Source organism: Branchiostoma lanceolatum, chromosome 2 (assembly GCF_035083965.1).
Source record: "Branchiostoma lanceolatum isolate klBraLanc5 chromosome 2, klBraLanc5.hap2, whole genome shotgun sequence".
Taxonomy (NCBI): Eukaryota; Metazoa; Chordata; class Leptocardii; order Amphioxiformes; family Branchiostomatidae; genus Branchiostoma; species Branchiostoma lanceolatum.
The window spans coordinates 39,814,934-39,835,859 of NC_089723.1; the positions used below are offsets into that span (position 1 = coordinate 39,814,934).

The following is a 20,926-nucleotide window of genomic DNA, read 5'->3' on the forward strand; positions in this document are numbered from 1 at the left end:
CGAGCTGGGTTCAGGTGCGGTAGACAGGTGTTTGATTTCTCTGCTAATGGGAGCAACGCATCACAACGCAAACTGAAACAGATTCATACTTTTGTTTGTATTTTAGCTATTTTATCTTAACAAACAAATCAAACATGTCTTATTGAATATAGTATATTATTTTTCGTTGTAGTTTGCTCAGATAGGCTTTGTGCTACGTTTGTTTTTGTTTCGTTCTTCTTTGCGGTTGGCGGCGGTGGATCTGTATGTCCCAGCCACAAGCGGCCATGCCTGCGGGGTAGTGTTGTGTTTTATTGATTTTCCCCGGTTATTATACAGGAGAGAGAAGCTCCCCTAAGTGAGGACATTTCGGTGGGGCGGAGGCGCCGTCAGCGAGCCGTACTGTCATCCATTCTGTTAGGGAAGGAGCGTAGCTGTTGGACGCGAGGGGCCGGGTAGGGCGCTGCAGCGAGCCAGTAAGTAACGTTACATCGAGTCGTTGCCGTTACCGCTGCGTTTCAGCAGTTTTACCTTCGCCAAGAAGGTTGTAATATCATGTTTTCGGTGCTGTTTGTGTGTCTGTTTCTAAACAATTTAAATTGAGAAGCTGTGGAATACTCCTCATGATGTTTGGTATGTGGGTTAGGGTTTGGAAAACGAGGATGAAGTCCGATAGATATATGGGCCTCCTATCACTGCATTTCAGTAGTTCTGACAGTTTACAAAATCAGCATAACGTTACTCCCTACACGAGGATGTTTTGATAGGCGGTGCCAGGTTATTGTTTACCTGTAAGCAGATTAACGACATATAGATTGCTTCCTTATCCTGGGTGACGACAGACCGTCGCAGAGGGTGCATGTAGCCTCCATGGATGTCTGTGATTCAGGCGTTTTGACTAAACAGGCGTTTAGCAGGTTGGTGGAAAATCGTTTGGACCCGGTTTCTGTTTACAAGACAAATATGTGATCTAGGGGGGTCCGGTTATATTCAATCTCGGAAATAACGGTGTTGGTGATGAATGGAGCAGGGAGGAAACGTCATTTCTATTGATTACTATGGCCCCCAGGTGGTGAGAGGGTCTGCATGGGGGGATCCTGGCAGGGCTTGGAGGTAAATTTTGGAGGGCAGGCAACGCCTAATCGTAAATTCAAGAAAGCAAGCAAATTACTTAATGGTAAATTAAGTTGATCTTGCTAAATAAAGGCTAAGAGGACTAGTCATTAGATAGTTAGTTTTTCATTCATGGCAAAACTAGTCTGCGGACACCGCAATGACTGGACACTCCATCATGATTTTGGGGCAATCTGGCGTTTGACTACGCAGAATTGAAAATAACGTACTAATTACACTTCACAACACAGATTGAATTGAGCCAGACCAGCTACAATTAACTTTCTTACCTCCCACTTACTTTAACGTCTTCGCTTCTTACCCTTTTCTTCCATCAATGACTTCAGAGCTTCTGACTGGAGTACTGCTTCTCGCCGCTATAAGTAGCTGATGTCGGTGGCGCTTTTGCAGCGAAAACACTGCAAAAACTTGCTACGCCTCACGGTAAAACGCATGCAGACCCTCATAGATTGTATGGCCCCAACGTGGTCAGACTATTGGTCCATTTAAATGACAATATCAAAGGCTTCTTGGACGATGTCCAATGTGAAGATCAGATTTTAAAACTTATCGATGTTTTCAATCGGCGCAGGTTGGGAGATCAAATTAGTAGTTTGTCCCCTGATTTCCGGAGGGCTGCTATTGGCAGTAATGTCATTGTAATTAAATATAATGGAGCTGGTGACTAAATGGCCCCTTTGAGTATTCTCCAAGTAGATGTACGGTTCCTGCTTGTTTTGTGCATCACGAGGTGTATTTTTTTGCCTTTTGTCCTGGACAATGAACAATTTCACCACTTCATGTATAAAGACCCACGACTACAGAAACAAGTCAAAACCGTGTAAACCACAGCAGAAATGTTTACAGTAGGCATCCTACCATCTCAAGAGATGCATACCTCTGGTAAAATAACAATAAACTATTAACAATACAAATGAAATAAAATAAACCTCTGCATCCTTTTACTAAGTTATACCACCAGAGGCTTTGACCGCTGACATGAGCGACCAAATGTTTTGACAAATTGGTTGGCAAGTTTTATACACAAACTGATAAAGATGAAATTTTTTTAACGTTTTGGGTATTTTTTTTTTTTAAATCATACTTTCTCATCTTGCATCATATTTCAATTATGAAATCAAGGGTGCTCAGTGATCATTGTCCAGTGGAAAGGCGTCCTTAGGCAACCTCTGTCCTTGGGAACCCTTTGACTCGCTGTCATTTCACCTCTGTCCGTCCGTCCATCAAGGAGGGAGCGATATTGGTCCTTGAATCCCGAGGATTACTGCAATCACTCTTTATTTGCTTCAACTGTGTGACAGTCTGTCTTCACAAAGACCACCATGGTGTATTGGACATTAAAAACCTCTTAAGTTGTCTGTAAAGAATTCAAAATGTCTTTTCAGGAATAGCTACACACAGTTGCACCAAACCTACAAGTTAAGGTACACAGAAAAAAATTTGCTGCACAACATAAGATTAAGATGTTTACAAACAATACTGCCTTTCTTCAGAGCTTGGATCTGACATTCTATATGGCTTAGACTTAAAAATCTTGAACATTAGTATTGAAATACAACAAATGTTTTATCATTTTTTCTGAAGCTTTTAAAAAAAGTTAAGAATATGATGTGCACCCAAGAGTTTGAGTTTGAGTTTTGTTTAGATCCACAATTAGCCTCATAAGAGGCTATTCTTCCTGTGGTCTATTTACACAATTGCAATCGGGATATACAAAGACATACAACGTGACAGTAGAGGACGAAAATCCTCCTTGGTACATGTTTTTTGTATAGCCTGGGTGCCATCCTATTTCTACCGGGGCTCCTACACTCGTTACCCTAAAGGGTATTAGGATAGCGAGTGTAGGGGCCCTGGTAGAAATAGGATGGCACCCAGGCTATCCTTGGTTAGTTGGTATACCAGTGCACAAAAAGTAATATACAATGTACATGATTGTGTAACCCTACACAAGTATCTAGCACCAGTATTTCCAGCCCTGCTGTACCTGTTTTACATGAGTGGTTCAGGAGAACCATGATGAAGATGAGACAAGTCATCATCAGTGGAAGAGTAACTTCAAAAGTTGGAAATAACGATATTAAAGAATGTTCAAGCCAACGTTTGTCTGACTTGCATGAACTGTAAAATCAAATCACGTTGAGATTGAAATATTTTACATCTTATTAGGATGTAGGGTTACCAAGATTGAGCATTTTTCTTTTTTTTCAAACTCCAATCATCATGTTTTGCTCAGGTTACAATGCTTTTATCAATATAGATGGCGCATACTGTACAATGTTTCATACTCTGGAGATGGCATATTCAAATTTTACCAGGTGTGCTTTTGTTCCCAATCAATAGGAGCAATCCTGGCATTGTCCCCATCGACCCCAATATACAGGTGACAGATCTTCCCATTAAACATGGCCTGCTGGGTGTTTTCACGTTTTAGGCAGTAGAACTTTGATTTATTTTCAATGTTAATTGTTATGAAAAAGAATAATATGTCAAATTTTTCAAAATGTTCTGACTGAAGGATTCTTTTTGCGGTTAAACTGTTAAATATTTTTTTCTTCAAAATCAATCAAATCCCAAATTTTTGGTGTTTTGAGCCATTGTTTTAGATGGTCTGTCTCTGACATGAGAAAAAATTGAAGAGAGGTCACATTCTGCCCCCATTTGTGACTGATGACTATTGATCTATATATATATTGGTTAGGCATGAATCTTCTTCTTGACCAAATGTTGCCACAGATGACAATCTTGTGATGTGTACATCTGTAGGAGTAGCATTTGTAGAGGAGCAGAGTCTACAAGCAGACTGAAGAGCTGCTACATTTAGCGAGTGTCAACAGTATGTCTTTGTACCTTTTGACTTCAGTTCTCTTCAACTCGGGTAAACACAGCCTTTCCCGAGTTTGCTCAATCCCTTGAATAGAGTTCTGCAAATGTGCTCAGCTGCTGTCTCTAAATGTCAGCTTCTAACATCCTTCATCTTCATCGAGTGGAAGGTCCTTCATCTTAGAGTACATCATGATCTGAAGAGAGCAGAGCACATCTAGATCAGTATTACATTGAATTCGGCAGGCTGGCTTTCAGGCGAAAATTAGTAGAATGCACCAATTATGCTCTACTTTTTAAATGTGAAAAGTCTGAGTGTGAATCACATAGATTTAAAAGTTAAAACGGCTAGTTATTATTACATACATGAGGCTAGGCTCCAAGGTTAAGGCTTCGACTGGTTTTGGTTGGTGGATTTTAAAGCATTTTTATCCGGCTTTCTACTTTGTCAGGTTTTCTTTTTGCCCGCCAGTTTTGGCACTTTTTCTGGCTGGCTGACAAAAAGAAAACGTGACAAAATAGAAAGCCTGATAGTAACGGCTAAAATAAGGTAAAAAAAACACAGTCGGAGACTAACCTCTGCTTGGAGAATACCCCCAATCTTGAAGAGAGCATAAAAAGCATGACAGCTCAATGAGGCATGTCATGATCAGCTCTGTTGTAGTTTATATATCAGGCAGATCTGCACCCACCCTCCCCACTGAGCCATTGTGGTTATCTGTTGACCCCTAATGAGTGGGCTGTCCTCAGCAGCTATCTCAGCTGGGGGCAGGTCTATCACTAGTCATCAATCACTGATATCACAGGGACCCTGTCCAGAATGGGATTGGCAGTCTGGTTCAGTTACTGTGAATGCAGAAATGTTTGCGCTGGATTTATGTTCGCGGTTTTCGCGGCGACCGTTTCACCGTGAACTTAAAACCACCACTAACATTTTTGTCCAATGCTGTAGCAGTATGTGACCCCACCGCGAACACTCCATTTTTGCCTTAGTACGAAATAAAAACCATGCAAACTTATAGGCAAAGCCTTTATTTATACATTTACAGTAGTATTAAGTACACTCAAGCCAAAAGCTGAAGTCAACACGTTCACAGTATCACCTTACTACTAGTACCTACTTGCTATGTAGTTTTTGGTGTGTCTGTGTGTGTGTCTGTCTGCATCAGTGCATGTGTTTCTGGATTTTGTGGTCAGCATAACTCAAGAACCTCTTAATCGATTGTGATGATATTTGGATGTGGGTAGGTATTGGGAAGATGAAATTCAAACAAAACTTCAGTTTTATATCTTTTGGCCTTGATATGCTACGGGTTTTTTTTGTGGCAGATAGCTATTGATATAAGAAGAAGTGTTGTAGGTTTGGGCCCCCTAGCAGCTTATTTTGGAACTGCAGGAGCGTTTTTGATCAAATCTTTCAAAGCGGATAACCGAACAAAGCATCACAACATTATTTTTCTTTTATGCCTGATTTCGAGTTTATGCTATATATAGTTGCCAAGAAATACATCCACTCAGTGTTTTGTCACAAATGTCAAAGGTCGGACCCAACTGGCCTTAAGGCCGATTCTAAAACAGCTGGGAGACCCGTAAACTGTGACAGACTGATGCGAACCATTGTGATACGGGTGAGAGCTTGGCCGTAGGGTATAGTTAGCATAGCATAGTCGGCTTTTGAAGTCTACTCTAACTTTTGTTCTCCTTTAACCGCTGATTTCCCTCGATGACGTCTAGTGATTTTCATCGCAGACTTTCATGCTGACCGAGTTTCATCTAAACACTTGTTGAAAGACTCCCAAAGGTCACGACATAACGTCAGTCATTAGAGACACACTGAAGACTGAAAAGGCTTGAGTCCCTTCTACCTGTCAGCTGGGACACTCTTCAATGAACGCTTCAAAGCTTGAACCATTTGAGAATGGCTCATTCACACCCAAATGCCCTTTTAGCAAAAATGTCCACAGAGATCTTCACACACAACCTGCTCCTGTAAAGACCCTTGAGTGTATCTATATAGCCAGTATAACTGCCATTCAGCGTAACACACCAGCTTTGCAGCTACGCGGCTGTCCTTAGGCTCAATAACGGCTGTCCTTAGGCTCATTTTATTGTGTCTGCATGTAGACTGTTATTGAGGCAGTGACAATGCGGATGACAATCTGTAAATAGTTTCTAGGTAAGATTGTGACGTGACGCATTATTTTTTATTTCATCATTCTTTCATTAATTTGCATTATTTGCCTTACTGTACAATTGATTTCTTGTATGAGCTACCCTTCAATGATAACAATAGTTATTCTCCAAGCAGAGGTTTTGGTCCTGATGGTTAGGAGTGGAGGGAGAGAAACCTTAAAAATCCAGGGTGCGAAATACTTTTTTGAGCCAGGTTGCCCATGTTGCAACCTAGGGCAAATGCTAGGTTGCACATCCAAATTTCAGGTTGCTCCAGCAACATTCAACGATTTCTTCGAATTAAGCTTGTATGAAGCCTATAATACTACTAATATTTCAAAATATAAATTAGATAGTATTTTGTTCCCATTGACCTAACAACATCTTGTGTAGCCGAGAGCAGTGTGTTTTCGTCTTTTTCAGCTCAAATTCCACGATCTATGAAGGGTTTTGGATGGTTTAAAACGAAAAAGTGTTGATTTCTTTATTTCAATTGAAGATTTACCGAATTTTATGAGAGTGACACTGTGTTTTTGTGAGCTTCCAGGGCTCCGATTGAGATCTTTTGCTCAAAATATAAGGTTGCACACTGCGCTACCTGGGTTTGGAATTAACTTGCACCAACCGAAATCTTGTTGCACTGTGCAACGTGCAACCAGGTATTTCGCACCCTGAAATCGCAGCCACTCCTAGCCCTCTCAACCGAAACCTCTGCTTGGAGAATAAGCAATGGTAACACCAGGCTTTAACTTCAGTTTGACAATGAAAGGTGGGTGTATTTCTATTAGCATGTATGAAATGTCTAATCTATCAGGTAAATTGCAGACTCTCTGGACTTGCGTAATTACTATCAATATAGTATCATACATGTATTTTGACTTTCTGAAGCACTTCAGTCTGCTACCAGCTTAGTGCAAAAGTAAGTCCTGACTATATGAATCACTATGATAATACATTCTTGAGGCTAATCTGCAAACGTCTATGATTAAGTAGCTGCATAACCTTGAAATCAAATCTACTTGCATACAGTTTGTCCACTGCAGAAGAACGATTTTGCGTCTTTTTTGCTTGATGAAATTTCTGCCCTCTCCACCTTTGTATGTATACAATTTAACCTTGTCCCTGCTGCCTAACTGTTGCCAATAGGGAATTGGGTGCCAAACGGCTACTTCAGAGTGCTAAAGTAAATAAAAAGGTGAAAATAAAAGGTATTAGTAAATGGTGTCACTGTGCTATGCACTTTGTACCTCAGCCATGTGTACTGGCATGATAATTGATACATCACTCATTGTAATAAATGTCCAGAGAGAAAGTGCCCTGACATTGGGAATAATCAGCTTATCAATTATTGAAGCACAGCTTAGAATAGATGTCTCTGCCCCTAGTGAATGGCATACATGTACATCTGAATGGCATACATGTACATCTGAATGGCATACATGTACATCTGAATGGCATACATGTACATCTGAATGGCATACATGTACATGTAGGGCTCCACTGTTTAGTGAGCTGGAGGTATGGAGAGAGTTCCACAGTCAGGGTTAGCACTCTAGTAAACAGGTGGACAAGGCCTGAAATACCACCTTTCAAAGTGCCACATGTCCTTTGTTGGTGTAGGTTTCTGAAGTGATTTCATGAATGTTTGTGCAACCAGAAAGATGGACAAACAAAGCACTGAAATACCTTCAAGCCTGTCTTTTTTTTTCTTTTCATATCTCAGTGCATAATTTCTTTGACATGACATTTCATCGACCTGTCCAGTAATATTGTGTCTGATATGCTGTTGGTCTTATGATCATGTGAGATTGGGTGATCATTTGTTAATCTCAGGCTTTCAATGTTGCTACTGTATATTCACTTATCTTTGCAGGGAACTTCTTTTGTGGTTGTATTGAAAAGGAGGTTTTTGATTGTGTTTTAAAGTTGTGGTTAAAGCAATTCTGTAAACATAGCTATATGTGTATGTATTGTATTCCAATGGAAAAGCATATTTACATTGTCCTGAATTCCAGTGAAGTCTCCATGAAAACATTTCAAGATTTACACTACAGCATTTATTGGGTACATTTGGAAGAATCAATTTTTGCATGGGGATGTATGAAGATAAGTATATTTTGGACTGAGGTGATCTTAGGATAGTCCATTTTTGGACAGAAAGTATTTTTGGAATTGTCCACTTTGCACGGGGGGGGGGGTACCATTGGGAACAGTTCATTTTTGCATGGGGGTAGGTTTCAAGTATCAGATTCTGCCTTTCGATTTCTAACTTTTTCCAAGCTCTTTTTTTTAAACATAATGATTTTCCTTGCTGGTTTTGATTCGAGGTCATACGAAATAACGAATGAAGAAAAAAGATCTGCTTGACAAGGCATATAACTTTCCCAAATTATATATAAAGTGTAAAACTCATGCCTGTCTCCTGTAAAGAAAAATGTAAGCATGAAAATTGAATGCCAAATGTGTCCACTGCTGCTCCCATGTGTGTTTGTTCTGCAAGTGCCTGTCATTGTGTCAAGTGTCTCCCTGGTGCTCTAGGCTACAAGTTCCCCTCCCCCCTGCTTTACTGATCAGCATAAGTAAATAAACAGTGTCCTCTCTCCAAACAACCAACCCACAGGCACCAGGCCTGCCACTGTGCTGTGTCTCTCCAAACAACCAACCACCAGGCACCAGGCATGCCAGGCTACCACTGTGCTAGCAGCACACATCTGTGTCCTATTTTAAGAGTGGCAGTGTCCTGCAAGACTTCCTGTTTCTGTGAAGTGTACAGGACTTTCCGCTGAGATCTCTTGCCAGTTGGGGACCGTTGTGCCTTCAGGCTACAGGCTTGTATCTAATGTTGGGGTGAGAGGTCACTTGCTGGTCGGACCAGTATTTTCCCATGCTTCACGCCACCGGTAATTATGTCGGGAGGATCATCCTACAACTTACAGGGCACTGCAGAGGGGCTGTGTACGTAAAGGCTGAAGGCTTCCGCTGAGGAATGGAGAGAGGGGACGCCATGTCGGATGAGTCAGATTCAGACTCAGGCAAGCCTATCCTATTTTACTTCAGAGTAGAGACTACTTAAGAGTATAATCTTCAGTTAGACAGGAGGTCTTCTCCAGTTTGAACTGTTTCTTATTTAGTTTTCTTCAGTTGACAGTCACATTGGGTTTGTGGGGGTGATCCAATGCTGACTGAGGTTGTACTTGACTGGATAACCTTCCATGAGCCTGTCTTAAGTCTTGTTTTCTGAATTCCCAATGTTTTGGTTGTCTTGGCTCCTGCCATTTGAAAGTCTGTGTATGTGTGCAGATGTTTGGTGTCGCTTTAAGTACCACTACCAGTGATCTAAGGTTACTGCAAGACCTAATGATATCAAATTCACTTGCATTTTGTCTTATAATTTGTTCACTGAAGAACTGTTCTTATTTGCTACGTTCCCAATCTTTCCTGTGTCCTGCCATTTGAAAGTCTGTGTGCAGATGTTTGGTTCCACCTTGTTAGTGCCGGGGTGTGTATATAGTTTACACAAATTCCTGGGCTTCTGACTCAGAATTCTTCACAGTCCAAAGCAAATAGCAACAGCATAGGGTGGATACCAGAATGTATGTCTTCGAATTCATTATGTTCCCCAGAATGTGCTGATATCCACACTATCCTGCACAGAATGGCATGGAAGTTGAGACTTGAGAGTTTTTACTTTTAGGTAATACTGTAAATGCCTAAAATAAGTTTGCAGGTAGTAGTTTGCAGGTAGTAGGGAGAAAATCCTTTTAACAAAAAATTTAAGTCGAAACAAGGCTCGGGGACTAGTAGGCTGCAGAACGGACTGAAGAAACATTTTCGCGGTAGTTTTGAGCTCAGCTATGTAAAGGTTATCGGGGAAATCATTAAACTACCATGAAAAATTCAGCATTTACAGTAGTACTAGTAGTAGCCTGGGTGCCAGACCCCCAAACTCTGAAATATCTATCCCACACGATAGATATTTCAGAGTTTGGGGGTCTGGCATCCAGGCTATACTAGTAGTCACTGAGAGGTTCTTCTCATGGCTGACTAGTGATAGGATCCAGCTGTGGCTTCCTGTAACACTGATAAAGGGTTCTCTCTGTACTGTAGATGCATTTAAGTTTGCGGTGGCTTCATGTTCAGGTCTTCACCGTGAACTTAAAACCACTGCAAAAATGCATGTTCTATTTTCTGCCCACCTACCACCTTGTTTCAACTGCGAAGTAAAAACCTCTGCCAACACTCCATTTCTCCGTATCGCACAATTAAATCTTTGAACTTAAATGCATTTACAGTACACTGCCTTTCTCAATATCATCTATCCATGCAATGAATTCATCTTTTGCTTTTACTAGGCTGAGACTAGGTTGTTTTGGATGACTTATAATCATTTCATAGCAATTGTCGTGGCATTTGTTTGTTTGGATGGTGAAAGTGTCATTTCTCACCAACCAGGATGAACATTGCAAGATCTTGGATCTAAGAAGGGGGGGGGGGGGTGCTTTTCATCACTAACTAGTTGTGTATCATCATCATCATCATCGTCGCCGCTTTCATCTGTCGACGATGCGGGCCACCACTGCTTTCCACGCACTTCTGTCCAGAGCCTGCCTTCTCACTCCCTCCCAAGTGAAGCCCGGTTCCTCCAAGTCTCTCATGACAGTTTTCTCCCACGTATATAACTGCCTATTAATCATAAAGGCCACCTCTCAAGACTAATCAAAAGCAATTGCTATAGACAGGTGGTTTCAATGACAGGTTCTTTCTTGCCAGACCAAGGTAGGCATGAAATTGACGGAAAAAAAATTTCATAAGCTAAAAATGACAGATTTGACAATGAAAATAACAATTATACATGTAGCAATCAGTGGGACAAAAAACATGTAAAGCTGGAGAGAGCCCTGATTTGAGATATTTTCTCTGCACATTTGCATAGAGGTCAGAACTCATCCCAAACTTATGTATCACTGCTTGTTAGGCTCTCTTTACATTATACTTTTGCCGTCAGCGCCACTGGCGACAGCGGGAACCCCGTGTAAAGACAATTCCCGTCGACGTAGTCCCGCTGTCAACAAATTTTCTCCCGTCTGCTTCGAAGCCGTCGCCCATCAGCACAGCGGGAGTCCCCGTCAACTTCAAACTCCGTCTAAAGAGAATACGTCGGGCTCGCGTCAGCGGGAGTCAGGGTTTCGGCGATCAGCATAAAGCACGCGTTGATTAGCATACTGTAAGTCTACTTAGATCCCCGGTATATATATATAGAGAGAGATTCGCGGGATCCGCGGCGACTTTTGTGCTGTGCATTCATTTCCCCGCGGATATATTTATCGTACTTGTGCCCCCCTCCCCACATTTACGAGTGATGAGCATGGAATATCTACACATAAACAAGGCTTTGCATTGTACTTTAATACTGGCGGGGAGACGCCGTCTACCGTTGTACAATCATACAATTTTGTTTCTTGCTTTTGTTATGCTTACGCCCGATACTTTCTACAAGATGGCGAAATGCAAGCACCGCACGTGTCTGTCAGATTTCCGGGCGGTGTGTCTAGAGACGTCGCGACAGCGGCCTCCCGACAGCGGGAAATTTCGCCGCTGACGCGAAAAACGTAATGTAAACTGCGCCTTAGAAGTAGTACAGATGTCATGGTTTTGTCCTTTTGTTGCCATGTCAATGCCATTATAACAATGATGAATGGCAGTCTGGGCACTGATCTTGTCAATCCAGGTCAGGATTGAGCTTCTAAAGACTTGGCAGAAATCAATATCTGCACCTGGTACATGATTAGTGCGCAGGGTGACCTTTTACAGGGATGCTGTGATGTTGGCTGCCACATCTGGAGCTGGTTTGTCTGCAGATAACATATATACCACAGAGCACTTGTCAGCTACTTGATTCCTTCCATAGTTTCCAAGATTTTACCTTATAAATTATTCGTGCACTCACTCACTCATTCACTCACACATTCACTCACTCTCACAATCACTCACACATTCACTCACTCTCACATTAACACACTCACCCACTCACTCACACTCACGTGCACCCCCACTCACTCACATACTCACATACTCAATCTCATACTCACTCTCACTCACTTACTTACATACATACTCACATACTCACTTTCACTCACAAGAAATTTTTGTCCCGGGACAGAGGGACGGGTCCTGGAGACAGCCCTGTCGGAAACACGACATTAATTTTCCCCGGCCTACCCTCCTGATGGAGTATCTCCCTCCCCTGCAGTGGCTGAGACATCGAGTGCCGGCTTAAACTCGAAGAGCTAGGGGAACCTGAAAATACATACATGTATAGCTTCTATCTTCTCTGTCACAACCAGTGGAAGAGAAGCTCTTCATTGAGCTAGAGTGGTTCGAGATCACTTATAAATAAGTTATATTTTCTCTCCCACCTGCAGTACCAGAGTCATCCAACGCAAGGTTCAACTCTGGGGGAATTTCCACGGTACAATGAACCTGTAAATACTGTACATAGCGTCTGTCTTCTCGGGGATTAGTTGATGATGAGCTATAAACTGGTTGGAGATCATTTTCTTATCTTTTCTCTCCCCTGCAGTGGCGGAGTCATCGGAAGGGTTCAACTCGAAGAGCGTGGCGCTCAGGGCGCAGAAGAAGGTCCTCAGTAGGATGTCGACGCGGAAGGTCGCCAAGACTTTCATGGACGACACGACAGCCGACCTGATGGACCACCTCTACCGCATCGCGCGCAACCACTCAGGAAACAAGAAGGAAGCCGAGAAGGTCATGAAAGACGCCGTGAAGATCGTTGTCAAGATCGGAATCCTGTTCCGCAACGAGCAGTTCAACGCCGAGGAGCTCAGGCTCGCCAACGACTTCGTGCGGAAGTTCCGCAACCTTGCCATGACTGTCGTCAGCTTCTACGAGGTGGACTTCACGTATGATAAGATGTTCCTGGTGCGCACGCTCGCCGAGTGTCGCGAGATGCTCCACAGACTCATCCGCGGGCACCTGACCGAGAAGTCCCACGGGAGGATCGATCACGTCTTCAACTTCTTCGGGGACGGCGCTTTCTTAGACGCGGTGTTCCAGCGAGAGAGCCCGCACAGAAAGCAGCTTGGGCTGATCGTAAAGGACTTACACACGCTCATGGACGAAGGTACAGTGTGACATCTAGCAACAAAATATGTGCTCCAAATCTGCCTGTTATATTATAATAATTAGGCCACATCATTTTGATTTGTTGGTTCTCGGATTTTAAAATACATTTATTCTTGGTAGAGTAGTTAACTTTCTAGTAGCTATAATTTTCGTGATATTAACATAATGTTTCATTTATCAAAACTGAACGTTACGCACTAGATAGCTGTCTTGGTTTTCATGTAGTTATTGTTTTCCATGTATTTTGTTTTATAATCGATACTTATATAGCTGGTGTGTTACGCCGCAGGGCGGTTATACCGGCTATATACATGTAGATACAGATACAGATTATATCTCTCGAATTCTCTTGAATGAAATATTCTAAATAAGAACACTGCCAGACTGGAAGATGAAGATGAAAACAAAGTCGGTACCTTGGTACACTCAGTTTCAGGGAGGTAGAGTAAGTCAGATTCAAGTTTTCCTCACAGCCCTTTGTTTTCATGATGTCTAAAACGTTATGTAAGAATATCCAAGAACCAGTGAATTGTATTGGTGTGGCCTCATGATAAGTAACCTTATTTCATGTCAATATCAGTATTATCCCCGTTCTTTTTATACCACATTTTTATGGATGTTGTAATTGTTAAAAAGACATGATGCATTTGGATGAATTATATAGTTGATTCAGGAAAGCTGTGCAATGACTGGGACTATGCTGCACATTGGTCCTCTTTACCTTTATGTTCTTGGTTACCAAAGTTTTAGCATGCATAAATCAGTTTAACATTAATCATAGCGTTGTACTAAAAGTTATAGCAAGTTTTTCTGGACAAAAGAGGCCAGTGTACCAACTCATCTCCAGACTTATCTTCCTTTTGTTACCTTGATGTAACGTTGGGTAACCTAAATTCGGGATTTTTCCGATAATGGTTGACTGAAATCAATCTAGCAGAACAATAAACCATCCTTTTTTTCTATTATTCTGTCAGTATCATGTACTATCTTTGCACTAATCATATATATGGTAGATTTTGTCTCTAGTCGTGCTGACACCATAATATTTCAACTTGAAACTACCGTCCGCCGCACGCACAATTACGGTGCTGTCGGACAGGGGGGCACATTAATTCGGGAGAGAAGATTCGTCTTGAATATCTTACCGCTAATCACATTTTATACAGCAGCTATTCGTTCTATCCTTGGCTTGAGGAGAGTGCTATGGATATAGACGTGTCCAAGTAAAAAAAAATACACGAAAAAACGGCCGTACCGCACACATAAGGCCAGTTCCGGAACAACCCGTGTGTTGAGTCGGTAGAACTTCACTCAAAGTCGGCCCATCGTCATCATCGGGCAACGTGTAAAGTTACATTATTCATGGGAAGTTAGCTGGATGCCGTAGCAATGGTAATACTACTATGTCCATGTGTTCCTTGTTGTGTTAGGAGCAAACTTTGAGGAAAATATCTTCCTCAGTCCACTATCACACGCAGCATTTAGACAAAAAGTGTTCCTCACAAACCTTTGTCGTCTGCTTGACAACAGGATTCTGGTTAACAATATGGCGGCGGGAAAATACACGTGCCGTAGGTTGTAGCAACAGAGAGGAGTTTTGATGATTGATCACACTTAGAATCCAGTTGCAGGTTAGCAAAAGAGATTGTAATAAGTTGTCTTATAAATAATTGTGTTTAGCAGGCAGGAGATGTGACATTTGTCTTATAAACCAGCGAACAACCGTGCTGGGTGATTCTCCCACGAAGCCCCCAGACTCTGTCAATAAGGGACGGAGAGTTTTTGACGTCGCCAACTTCTAATGCATGGTTATCGAAGCTTTTCAGACAGTGTTCTGAATACGTTAGTCTGTCAAGTTTGCATTTCTAGTGGTATAACTGATGTTGCATCTAGCACATATCCCTAAATACCCCGTTTTCGAAAAATCCCGACTTTAAGTACCCCACGAATTTAGGTTACCCAACGTTACTCTGAGAATGGATAGGGTGGAAAATGTCATGGTTTAGTTTTCCTCTAGGATGAACAGGCATTCAAACAAGCCATTAAGCATCTGTTAGATTATTTATATAGTAAGAAGCCTTATTCAGTAATAGGAAAAAAAAGCAATCTCACTCTGTTTGTTGGGACCAACATGAAATGGCAGGGTGCATATTTACATTTCCAAGATGACAAATACTCAGGCTTGGTAAGACAAAAACACATTCTTAAATTCAACACCGAGTATAGTCACATTCACTATAGCTAGATAATGGATGACGCTAGTTAAGTCTTATGAAGAAAGAAACAATATCAAACTCATCTGGACACAGATATCTGCAGATGTTGCCTTAGTCCAGCATGTGTGTATGTCTTGTTTCACATGTGCAGTTGTGCGGACATGAAGTGCTCTCATGTGTGTGGTTTGTGGAACACACACACATGTAGTCTGCTTCAATGTGCTTTGCTCTCACACTCACTGATGTTGCCGATGTGTCTTTCCCACAGCATTCCTAGTGCATTACAACGCAGCGGCATTGTCTTTAGTGCAGCGGCATTGTCTTTAGTGCAGCGGCATTGTCTGTATATTGTATGTGACTACTTTGTAGTTATGCTGATGGTCATCCTGACTGCTGCTTTTTGTGGCTGTGTAATAGCTTATTAAACAACCAGGGTGCTATCCGCAAACTCCCCTCATCCCAAAATATAGAGTTTGAAATTCACATTCATGAGGTCCCAGAAGGTCCTAGAACCACTGCTGGCTTTTCCATGACCTTTCTAAAGCCTCAGGGTGTTTCTTGGACACAGTAGAGACCCTTAAGAATGTTCTTAAGGATCCTATATATATAAGATGCATGAAAAATATTCTGGAAAGCTTATTTAAACCTTGAAGCCTTCTCAATATCACTGTTCTGATATCAGCAATATCACTATCAGGAAAAACTTTACGTGAATCTGGCCTTAGATGCTTCTACTATCCAAAAGTGGATAGCGCCCTGAACAACGGTGCCTTCGTCTGTGTTTAGTGCCCAGGACAGTGATGCCTCTGCGTTCAGTGCCAGTCTGTCAGTCTGTGATGCTTCTGTCTCTGTCTAATGCATGGCTGTTTGTGTTCCAGTAGAACCCGCCCAGACATGAACACCCCCGCACGCTCCAATGGTATGGCCCCTTTGCTAACGGGATGACTGACAGGTGAAGCTAACATGATTGACAGGTGACACTCACCAGGCCCCATCAAGACTCACACCTCCTCATATATGATGGAGAGTTGAAACAAAACAAAGCACAACAAGAAGAAACCCGTCAGAACTACAAAAATCTTGACATTATGAATTATACTAGATATACATGAATTATATAAGAACAGAAACTTTAGGAACCTAAGTAGGAAACTTGTTAATTAAGCACTAACAGGTGATGTGATGAACCTAATTAACTATGGTGTAACAAAAGTAGGGTTTACAGCTAATAACTCATTTTTACCCAGTACTGAAGGAAGAAACAAGATGATGCATGACATACACAACACATACATATACATTTTGTAAGTATAGATAAGGAATGCTCAGCTACATATAAAGCTATTGAGACAGGATCACATCTTCAGAAGTTCAAACGTCCCATCTTATATCAGGCTGTATCAGACTTTACCCTGACCTCCATGTGTGCTACCTAGCATCTGTGTGTGCTACCTAGCCTCCATGTGTGCTACCTAGCCTACATGTCTGCTACCTAGCCTACATGTCTGCTACCTAGCATCTGTGTGTGCTACCTAGCCGCCATGTGTGCTACCTAGCCTCCATGTGTGCTACCTAGCATCTGTGTGTGCTACCTAGCATCTGTGTGTGCTACCTAGCCTCCATGTGTGCTACCTAGCCTACATGTGTGCTACCTAGCCTACATGTGTGCTACCTAGCATCTGTGTGTGCTACATAGCCTCCATGTGTGCTACCTAGCCTCCATGTGTGCTACCTAGCCTACATGTGTGCTACCTAGCCTACATGTGTGCTACCTATCATCTGTGTGTGCTACCTAGCTAGCCGCCATGTGTGCTACCTAGCCTCCATGTGTGCTACCTAGCATCCATGTGTGCTACGTAGCCGCCATGTGTGCTACCTAGCCTACATGTGTGCTACCTAGCCTCCATGTGTGCTACCTAGCCTCCATGTGTGCTACCTAGCCTCCATGTGTGCTACCTAGCCTACATGTGTGCTACCTAGCCTACATGTGTGCTACCTAGCCGCCATGTGTGCTACATAGCATCCATGTGTGCTACCTAGCCTCCATGTGTGCTACCTAGCCTCCATGTGTGCTACCTAGCCTACATGTGTGCTACCTAGCCGCCATGTGTGCTACCTAGCCTACATGTGTGCTACCTAGCATTCATGTGTGCTTAACCTAGCCGTGGAGTCAGATACATTTTTATAGCCTCCATGTGTTGCTGTGAAGGAAGGAATCATCCTTCTTGTACATGCTGTTTGTGTGTGTGCTGTGGCTGTACATGTAAAGCCAGCCCCATGATAGTGTACTGTATGTGCAGCAGTATGTTCATGTATTATATAAGCCACTTCTCATCCCAGCTTGTTCTGTGTTTAGCCACCAACACTGCTTGCTACATTTCTTTAGGACGCATAACACATTTCTTGGGAGCTTTGTCCATCTGTTGTAATGGCCAGAGATTTATAAGACCTGTGCCTTTTGCACCCTGTAAGTTCTGTATGCACACGCCCAGCATATTGCATGAAGCTGAATTGTTATACATGGATGTGGTAGAGCTACAGGAGAGAGCAGAGCATTGCAAATCATGTATCTTAAAAACTCTGTCATCATAAAATGTTCACAAGATTTCAAGCTAAAGCTAACAAGAAGAAAAAGACTTTCTACCTTTGTGTAAAAATAGAAACAGTAGTATTTATTACAATAGTAACTATAGAAGGAGATAGACAATACTATAAGGCTGAAATACTTCAAGATTAGATGCAGCATAGAGTGCAGATGTCCAAATGATATGTGATTTCACTGATATTGCAGGTACCCTGAATACACTAACAAACACTGGTACAACTGTAGAAGCCACAGATGTGCATGATTTAACCCTGGTCCTATTTGATTCTTTGTACAGTGACAATGATACTGCACGTGATGAAACAATTTACATCTACTGTGTTATACAAAATTCTTCAATTGTCTTCACTTCGGATAGCTACATGAAATGCTTCTACTCGATTTGATGAATATGTTACTTACAAAATCAGTTTTGTTGTGAGGAAACAGTATAGAACATGAGATTACAGTCCACTGTTTCTTGACAGCATTACCGTTAGAAAGTTTACCATGGATTTTGTGAAGTGTATTTTGTAGTTCTATCTTTTCTTCCTTGCAATGGCAGCTAGGCTCTGAATGCTGTATTTTACGTAGAGGAACATTTCCAAATGCAGTTCAACTTTTCTTGAATACTTGAAGCAGTTTCTGTTTTTCTATATGGATTTCTGTTAAATATAATCTGCCTCCGACTGTGTTAAGATGTAGCAGAACCCGAGACAAACAATACTTCACCTGTCATCGAAACAATGGGGTGGATGTTTGAATGAATAAGACTGATGAATACAGGCAATATCATATTGTAACAGTAACAATGTTATCAGAGTTTATTAAGATATGACTGATGAGAACAAAATGCATAATGGATATAATTGCTATATATGAATAAAGTAGACTAAGTTGTTGAGATTTTAACGTGCACAATCAGTGCACAGTATATACACAGACAATCATGTTAACAATTCTTCTGCAGTCCATTTTGATTGGAGGTTGCAAATAATGCAGTATCCATGGCAACCTATATCCATGGCAACCTGTATCCATAGCAACCGGTATCTATGGCAACCTGCCCCCTGCTCAAACCAATAGAATACATGTTCAGTTGTAGTAACTATGATGCACATCTACATCTAGTTACTGGTAATCTAAAAGCAGATCTCGGGGGGCAAATTCGTGTTGGTTTCCAACCGCCGACCAAAATGTGATCACAAAACCTTGGGCAGCAGTCAGGAACCGTCCCAAATTTGCCCTCAAGATCTGCTTCTAGATTAGTTACTGGTAAGTTTATCAGATTCTACAGTGTATTCATTTTATCTGAAGTAAGAACTCAATATGAACCTGGCATGCTGCCCACTCTCACTCTTGGTAATATTAAAAAAAATTGAAAATAATACATTAATGATGTTACACATCGGTGGGAACATTATAGATAAGTCACATAATATTATTGATGATGTGTGAATGGTAAGAGTGTGATGATTGTATGAAGTTGTCAAATAAAATGCATCATGTCTTAAAACAAGTTTTGTGTGTAGTTTTTCCTTGAATGTTTTTGCTGAATAAATTTGAATAAGATCATAGAGGACAGATTTACCATGAAGGATTTTTCCCTTCAGTTTCAAACATGAAGAATCAGACTTCTTTTGTGTAGGTGGGTTTAGTGATTGACAGAATATTACAGGTGTAGTCACCGTGTAGTGCAGTTTAAGATTTAATTCTTTGTGTTAACTGCCTGGCAACCTGAAATTGCAGTTAAGAATCCTTTAACCATCTCCCTGCTGCCTAAGCACATAACCAAGACAGATTCGGTGCCAACTGGCTGCCTTTGCAGGCGGACGGTTAGAATTAAGAGCGCAGATTTGATGCTCAGCTCCTCGTCCTGGTGCTCTTTCCCTGATCCCCCATTTTCCCTCCAGGGTTCCTCAGGACCCCATCCGTAATCCAGTGAAATATCCCAGGTAAATGCAGCTAAATTCTCAGGTGAATGCAGCTAAATTCTCTGGTATATGCAGAGACTACTGGAGAGGAAATGCCAATAAATTCATGATACCTTCCTTTCCACCAAAGGCATAATTCCCAACACCATACAACTCATATAGGAGGGCTAAAATCCGAATAGAATAGGGAGGAATATAATGTTGGCCAGCTAAAATTCAACCTTGGAAAAAAATGGCACTGAATTTAGAATTCCTTAGAAATACTATGATCATAGTACAGTTACTGTGCTTGCAATTGATACAAGCATTTTCAGGATCTTGTAGAAATGTTACATCGGACCCCTTCAACACAGTCTATGCCAGTCTAGTAGGGGAGCGAACCCTGATTTTGCCGAACCTTTCGGGGCCTCTATCGCCAGCAGGTCATTAAACGGTCTCCCAATAATATCGACTTCAATTCTGACAGGGGTACATGTATGTACCCTTAACATAGGTGCATGGGCGCCACCGTGCGATATTGCTCGGCACTGCATGCAAAACAGGCGCCTTGGTTAGCCAAGTTTCTGCAAGGTCCGTGCAATGGCGCCCTCTCGCGATTTCGTTTGAGTGCACAGGACAGCCTGTACGTTCTATCCGATTGGATAGCTCAGTATCAGTAAAAAGGTACAGCCAGGGCTACCCAACTAGCCGAAGCGACGGCTAGTACAAAGTGCCCTTACGTCATTAATGTGCAATAAAGGTCTTCATTCATTCATTCATTCATTCATTCATTTATATTCCCAATAAGTTCCATTTCCAAACTGCCCTTTGCAGAACAAACAGAGTTCGTCGGTCTGGGCTTTATATGGAACTAGGTCGTTTTTCTGTCCACGTTTGAAAATAATCACATCTTCCACACAATGACGCAGCTAGAAGGTAACTGGTATCCTTAAAAGTAGATC

At 41.8% G+C, this 20,926-nt stretch overlaps 1 protein-coding gene across 4 annotated transcripts; it reads left to right on the plus strand.

Moving 5' to 3' along the window:
* Positions 1-224: 224 nt before the first annotated feature.
* Positions 225-19,570, plus strand: LOC136429021 (tumor necrosis factor alpha-induced protein 8-like protein). Of its 4 annotated transcripts, none has more exons than XM_066418910.1 (3): positions 225-455; positions 12,689-13,249; positions 16,346-19,570. In XM_066418910.1, coding segments are annotated over exons 1-3 (582 nt in total). In that variant the 5' UTR covers positions 225-454; the 3' UTR covers positions 16,366-19,570. The 4 variants fall into 4 exon arrangements, with proteins under 4 accessions (XP_066275007.1, XP_066275004.1, XP_066275006.1 ...); XM_066418907.1 differs by lacking the exon at positions 225-455 and adding an exon at positions 8,902-9,140; XM_066418908.1 differs by lacking the exon at positions 225-455 and adding an exon at positions 8,908-9,140 and having other exon boundaries at positions 16,349-19,570.
* The last annotated feature ends 1,356 nt before the right edge of the window (positions 19,571-20,926 follow it).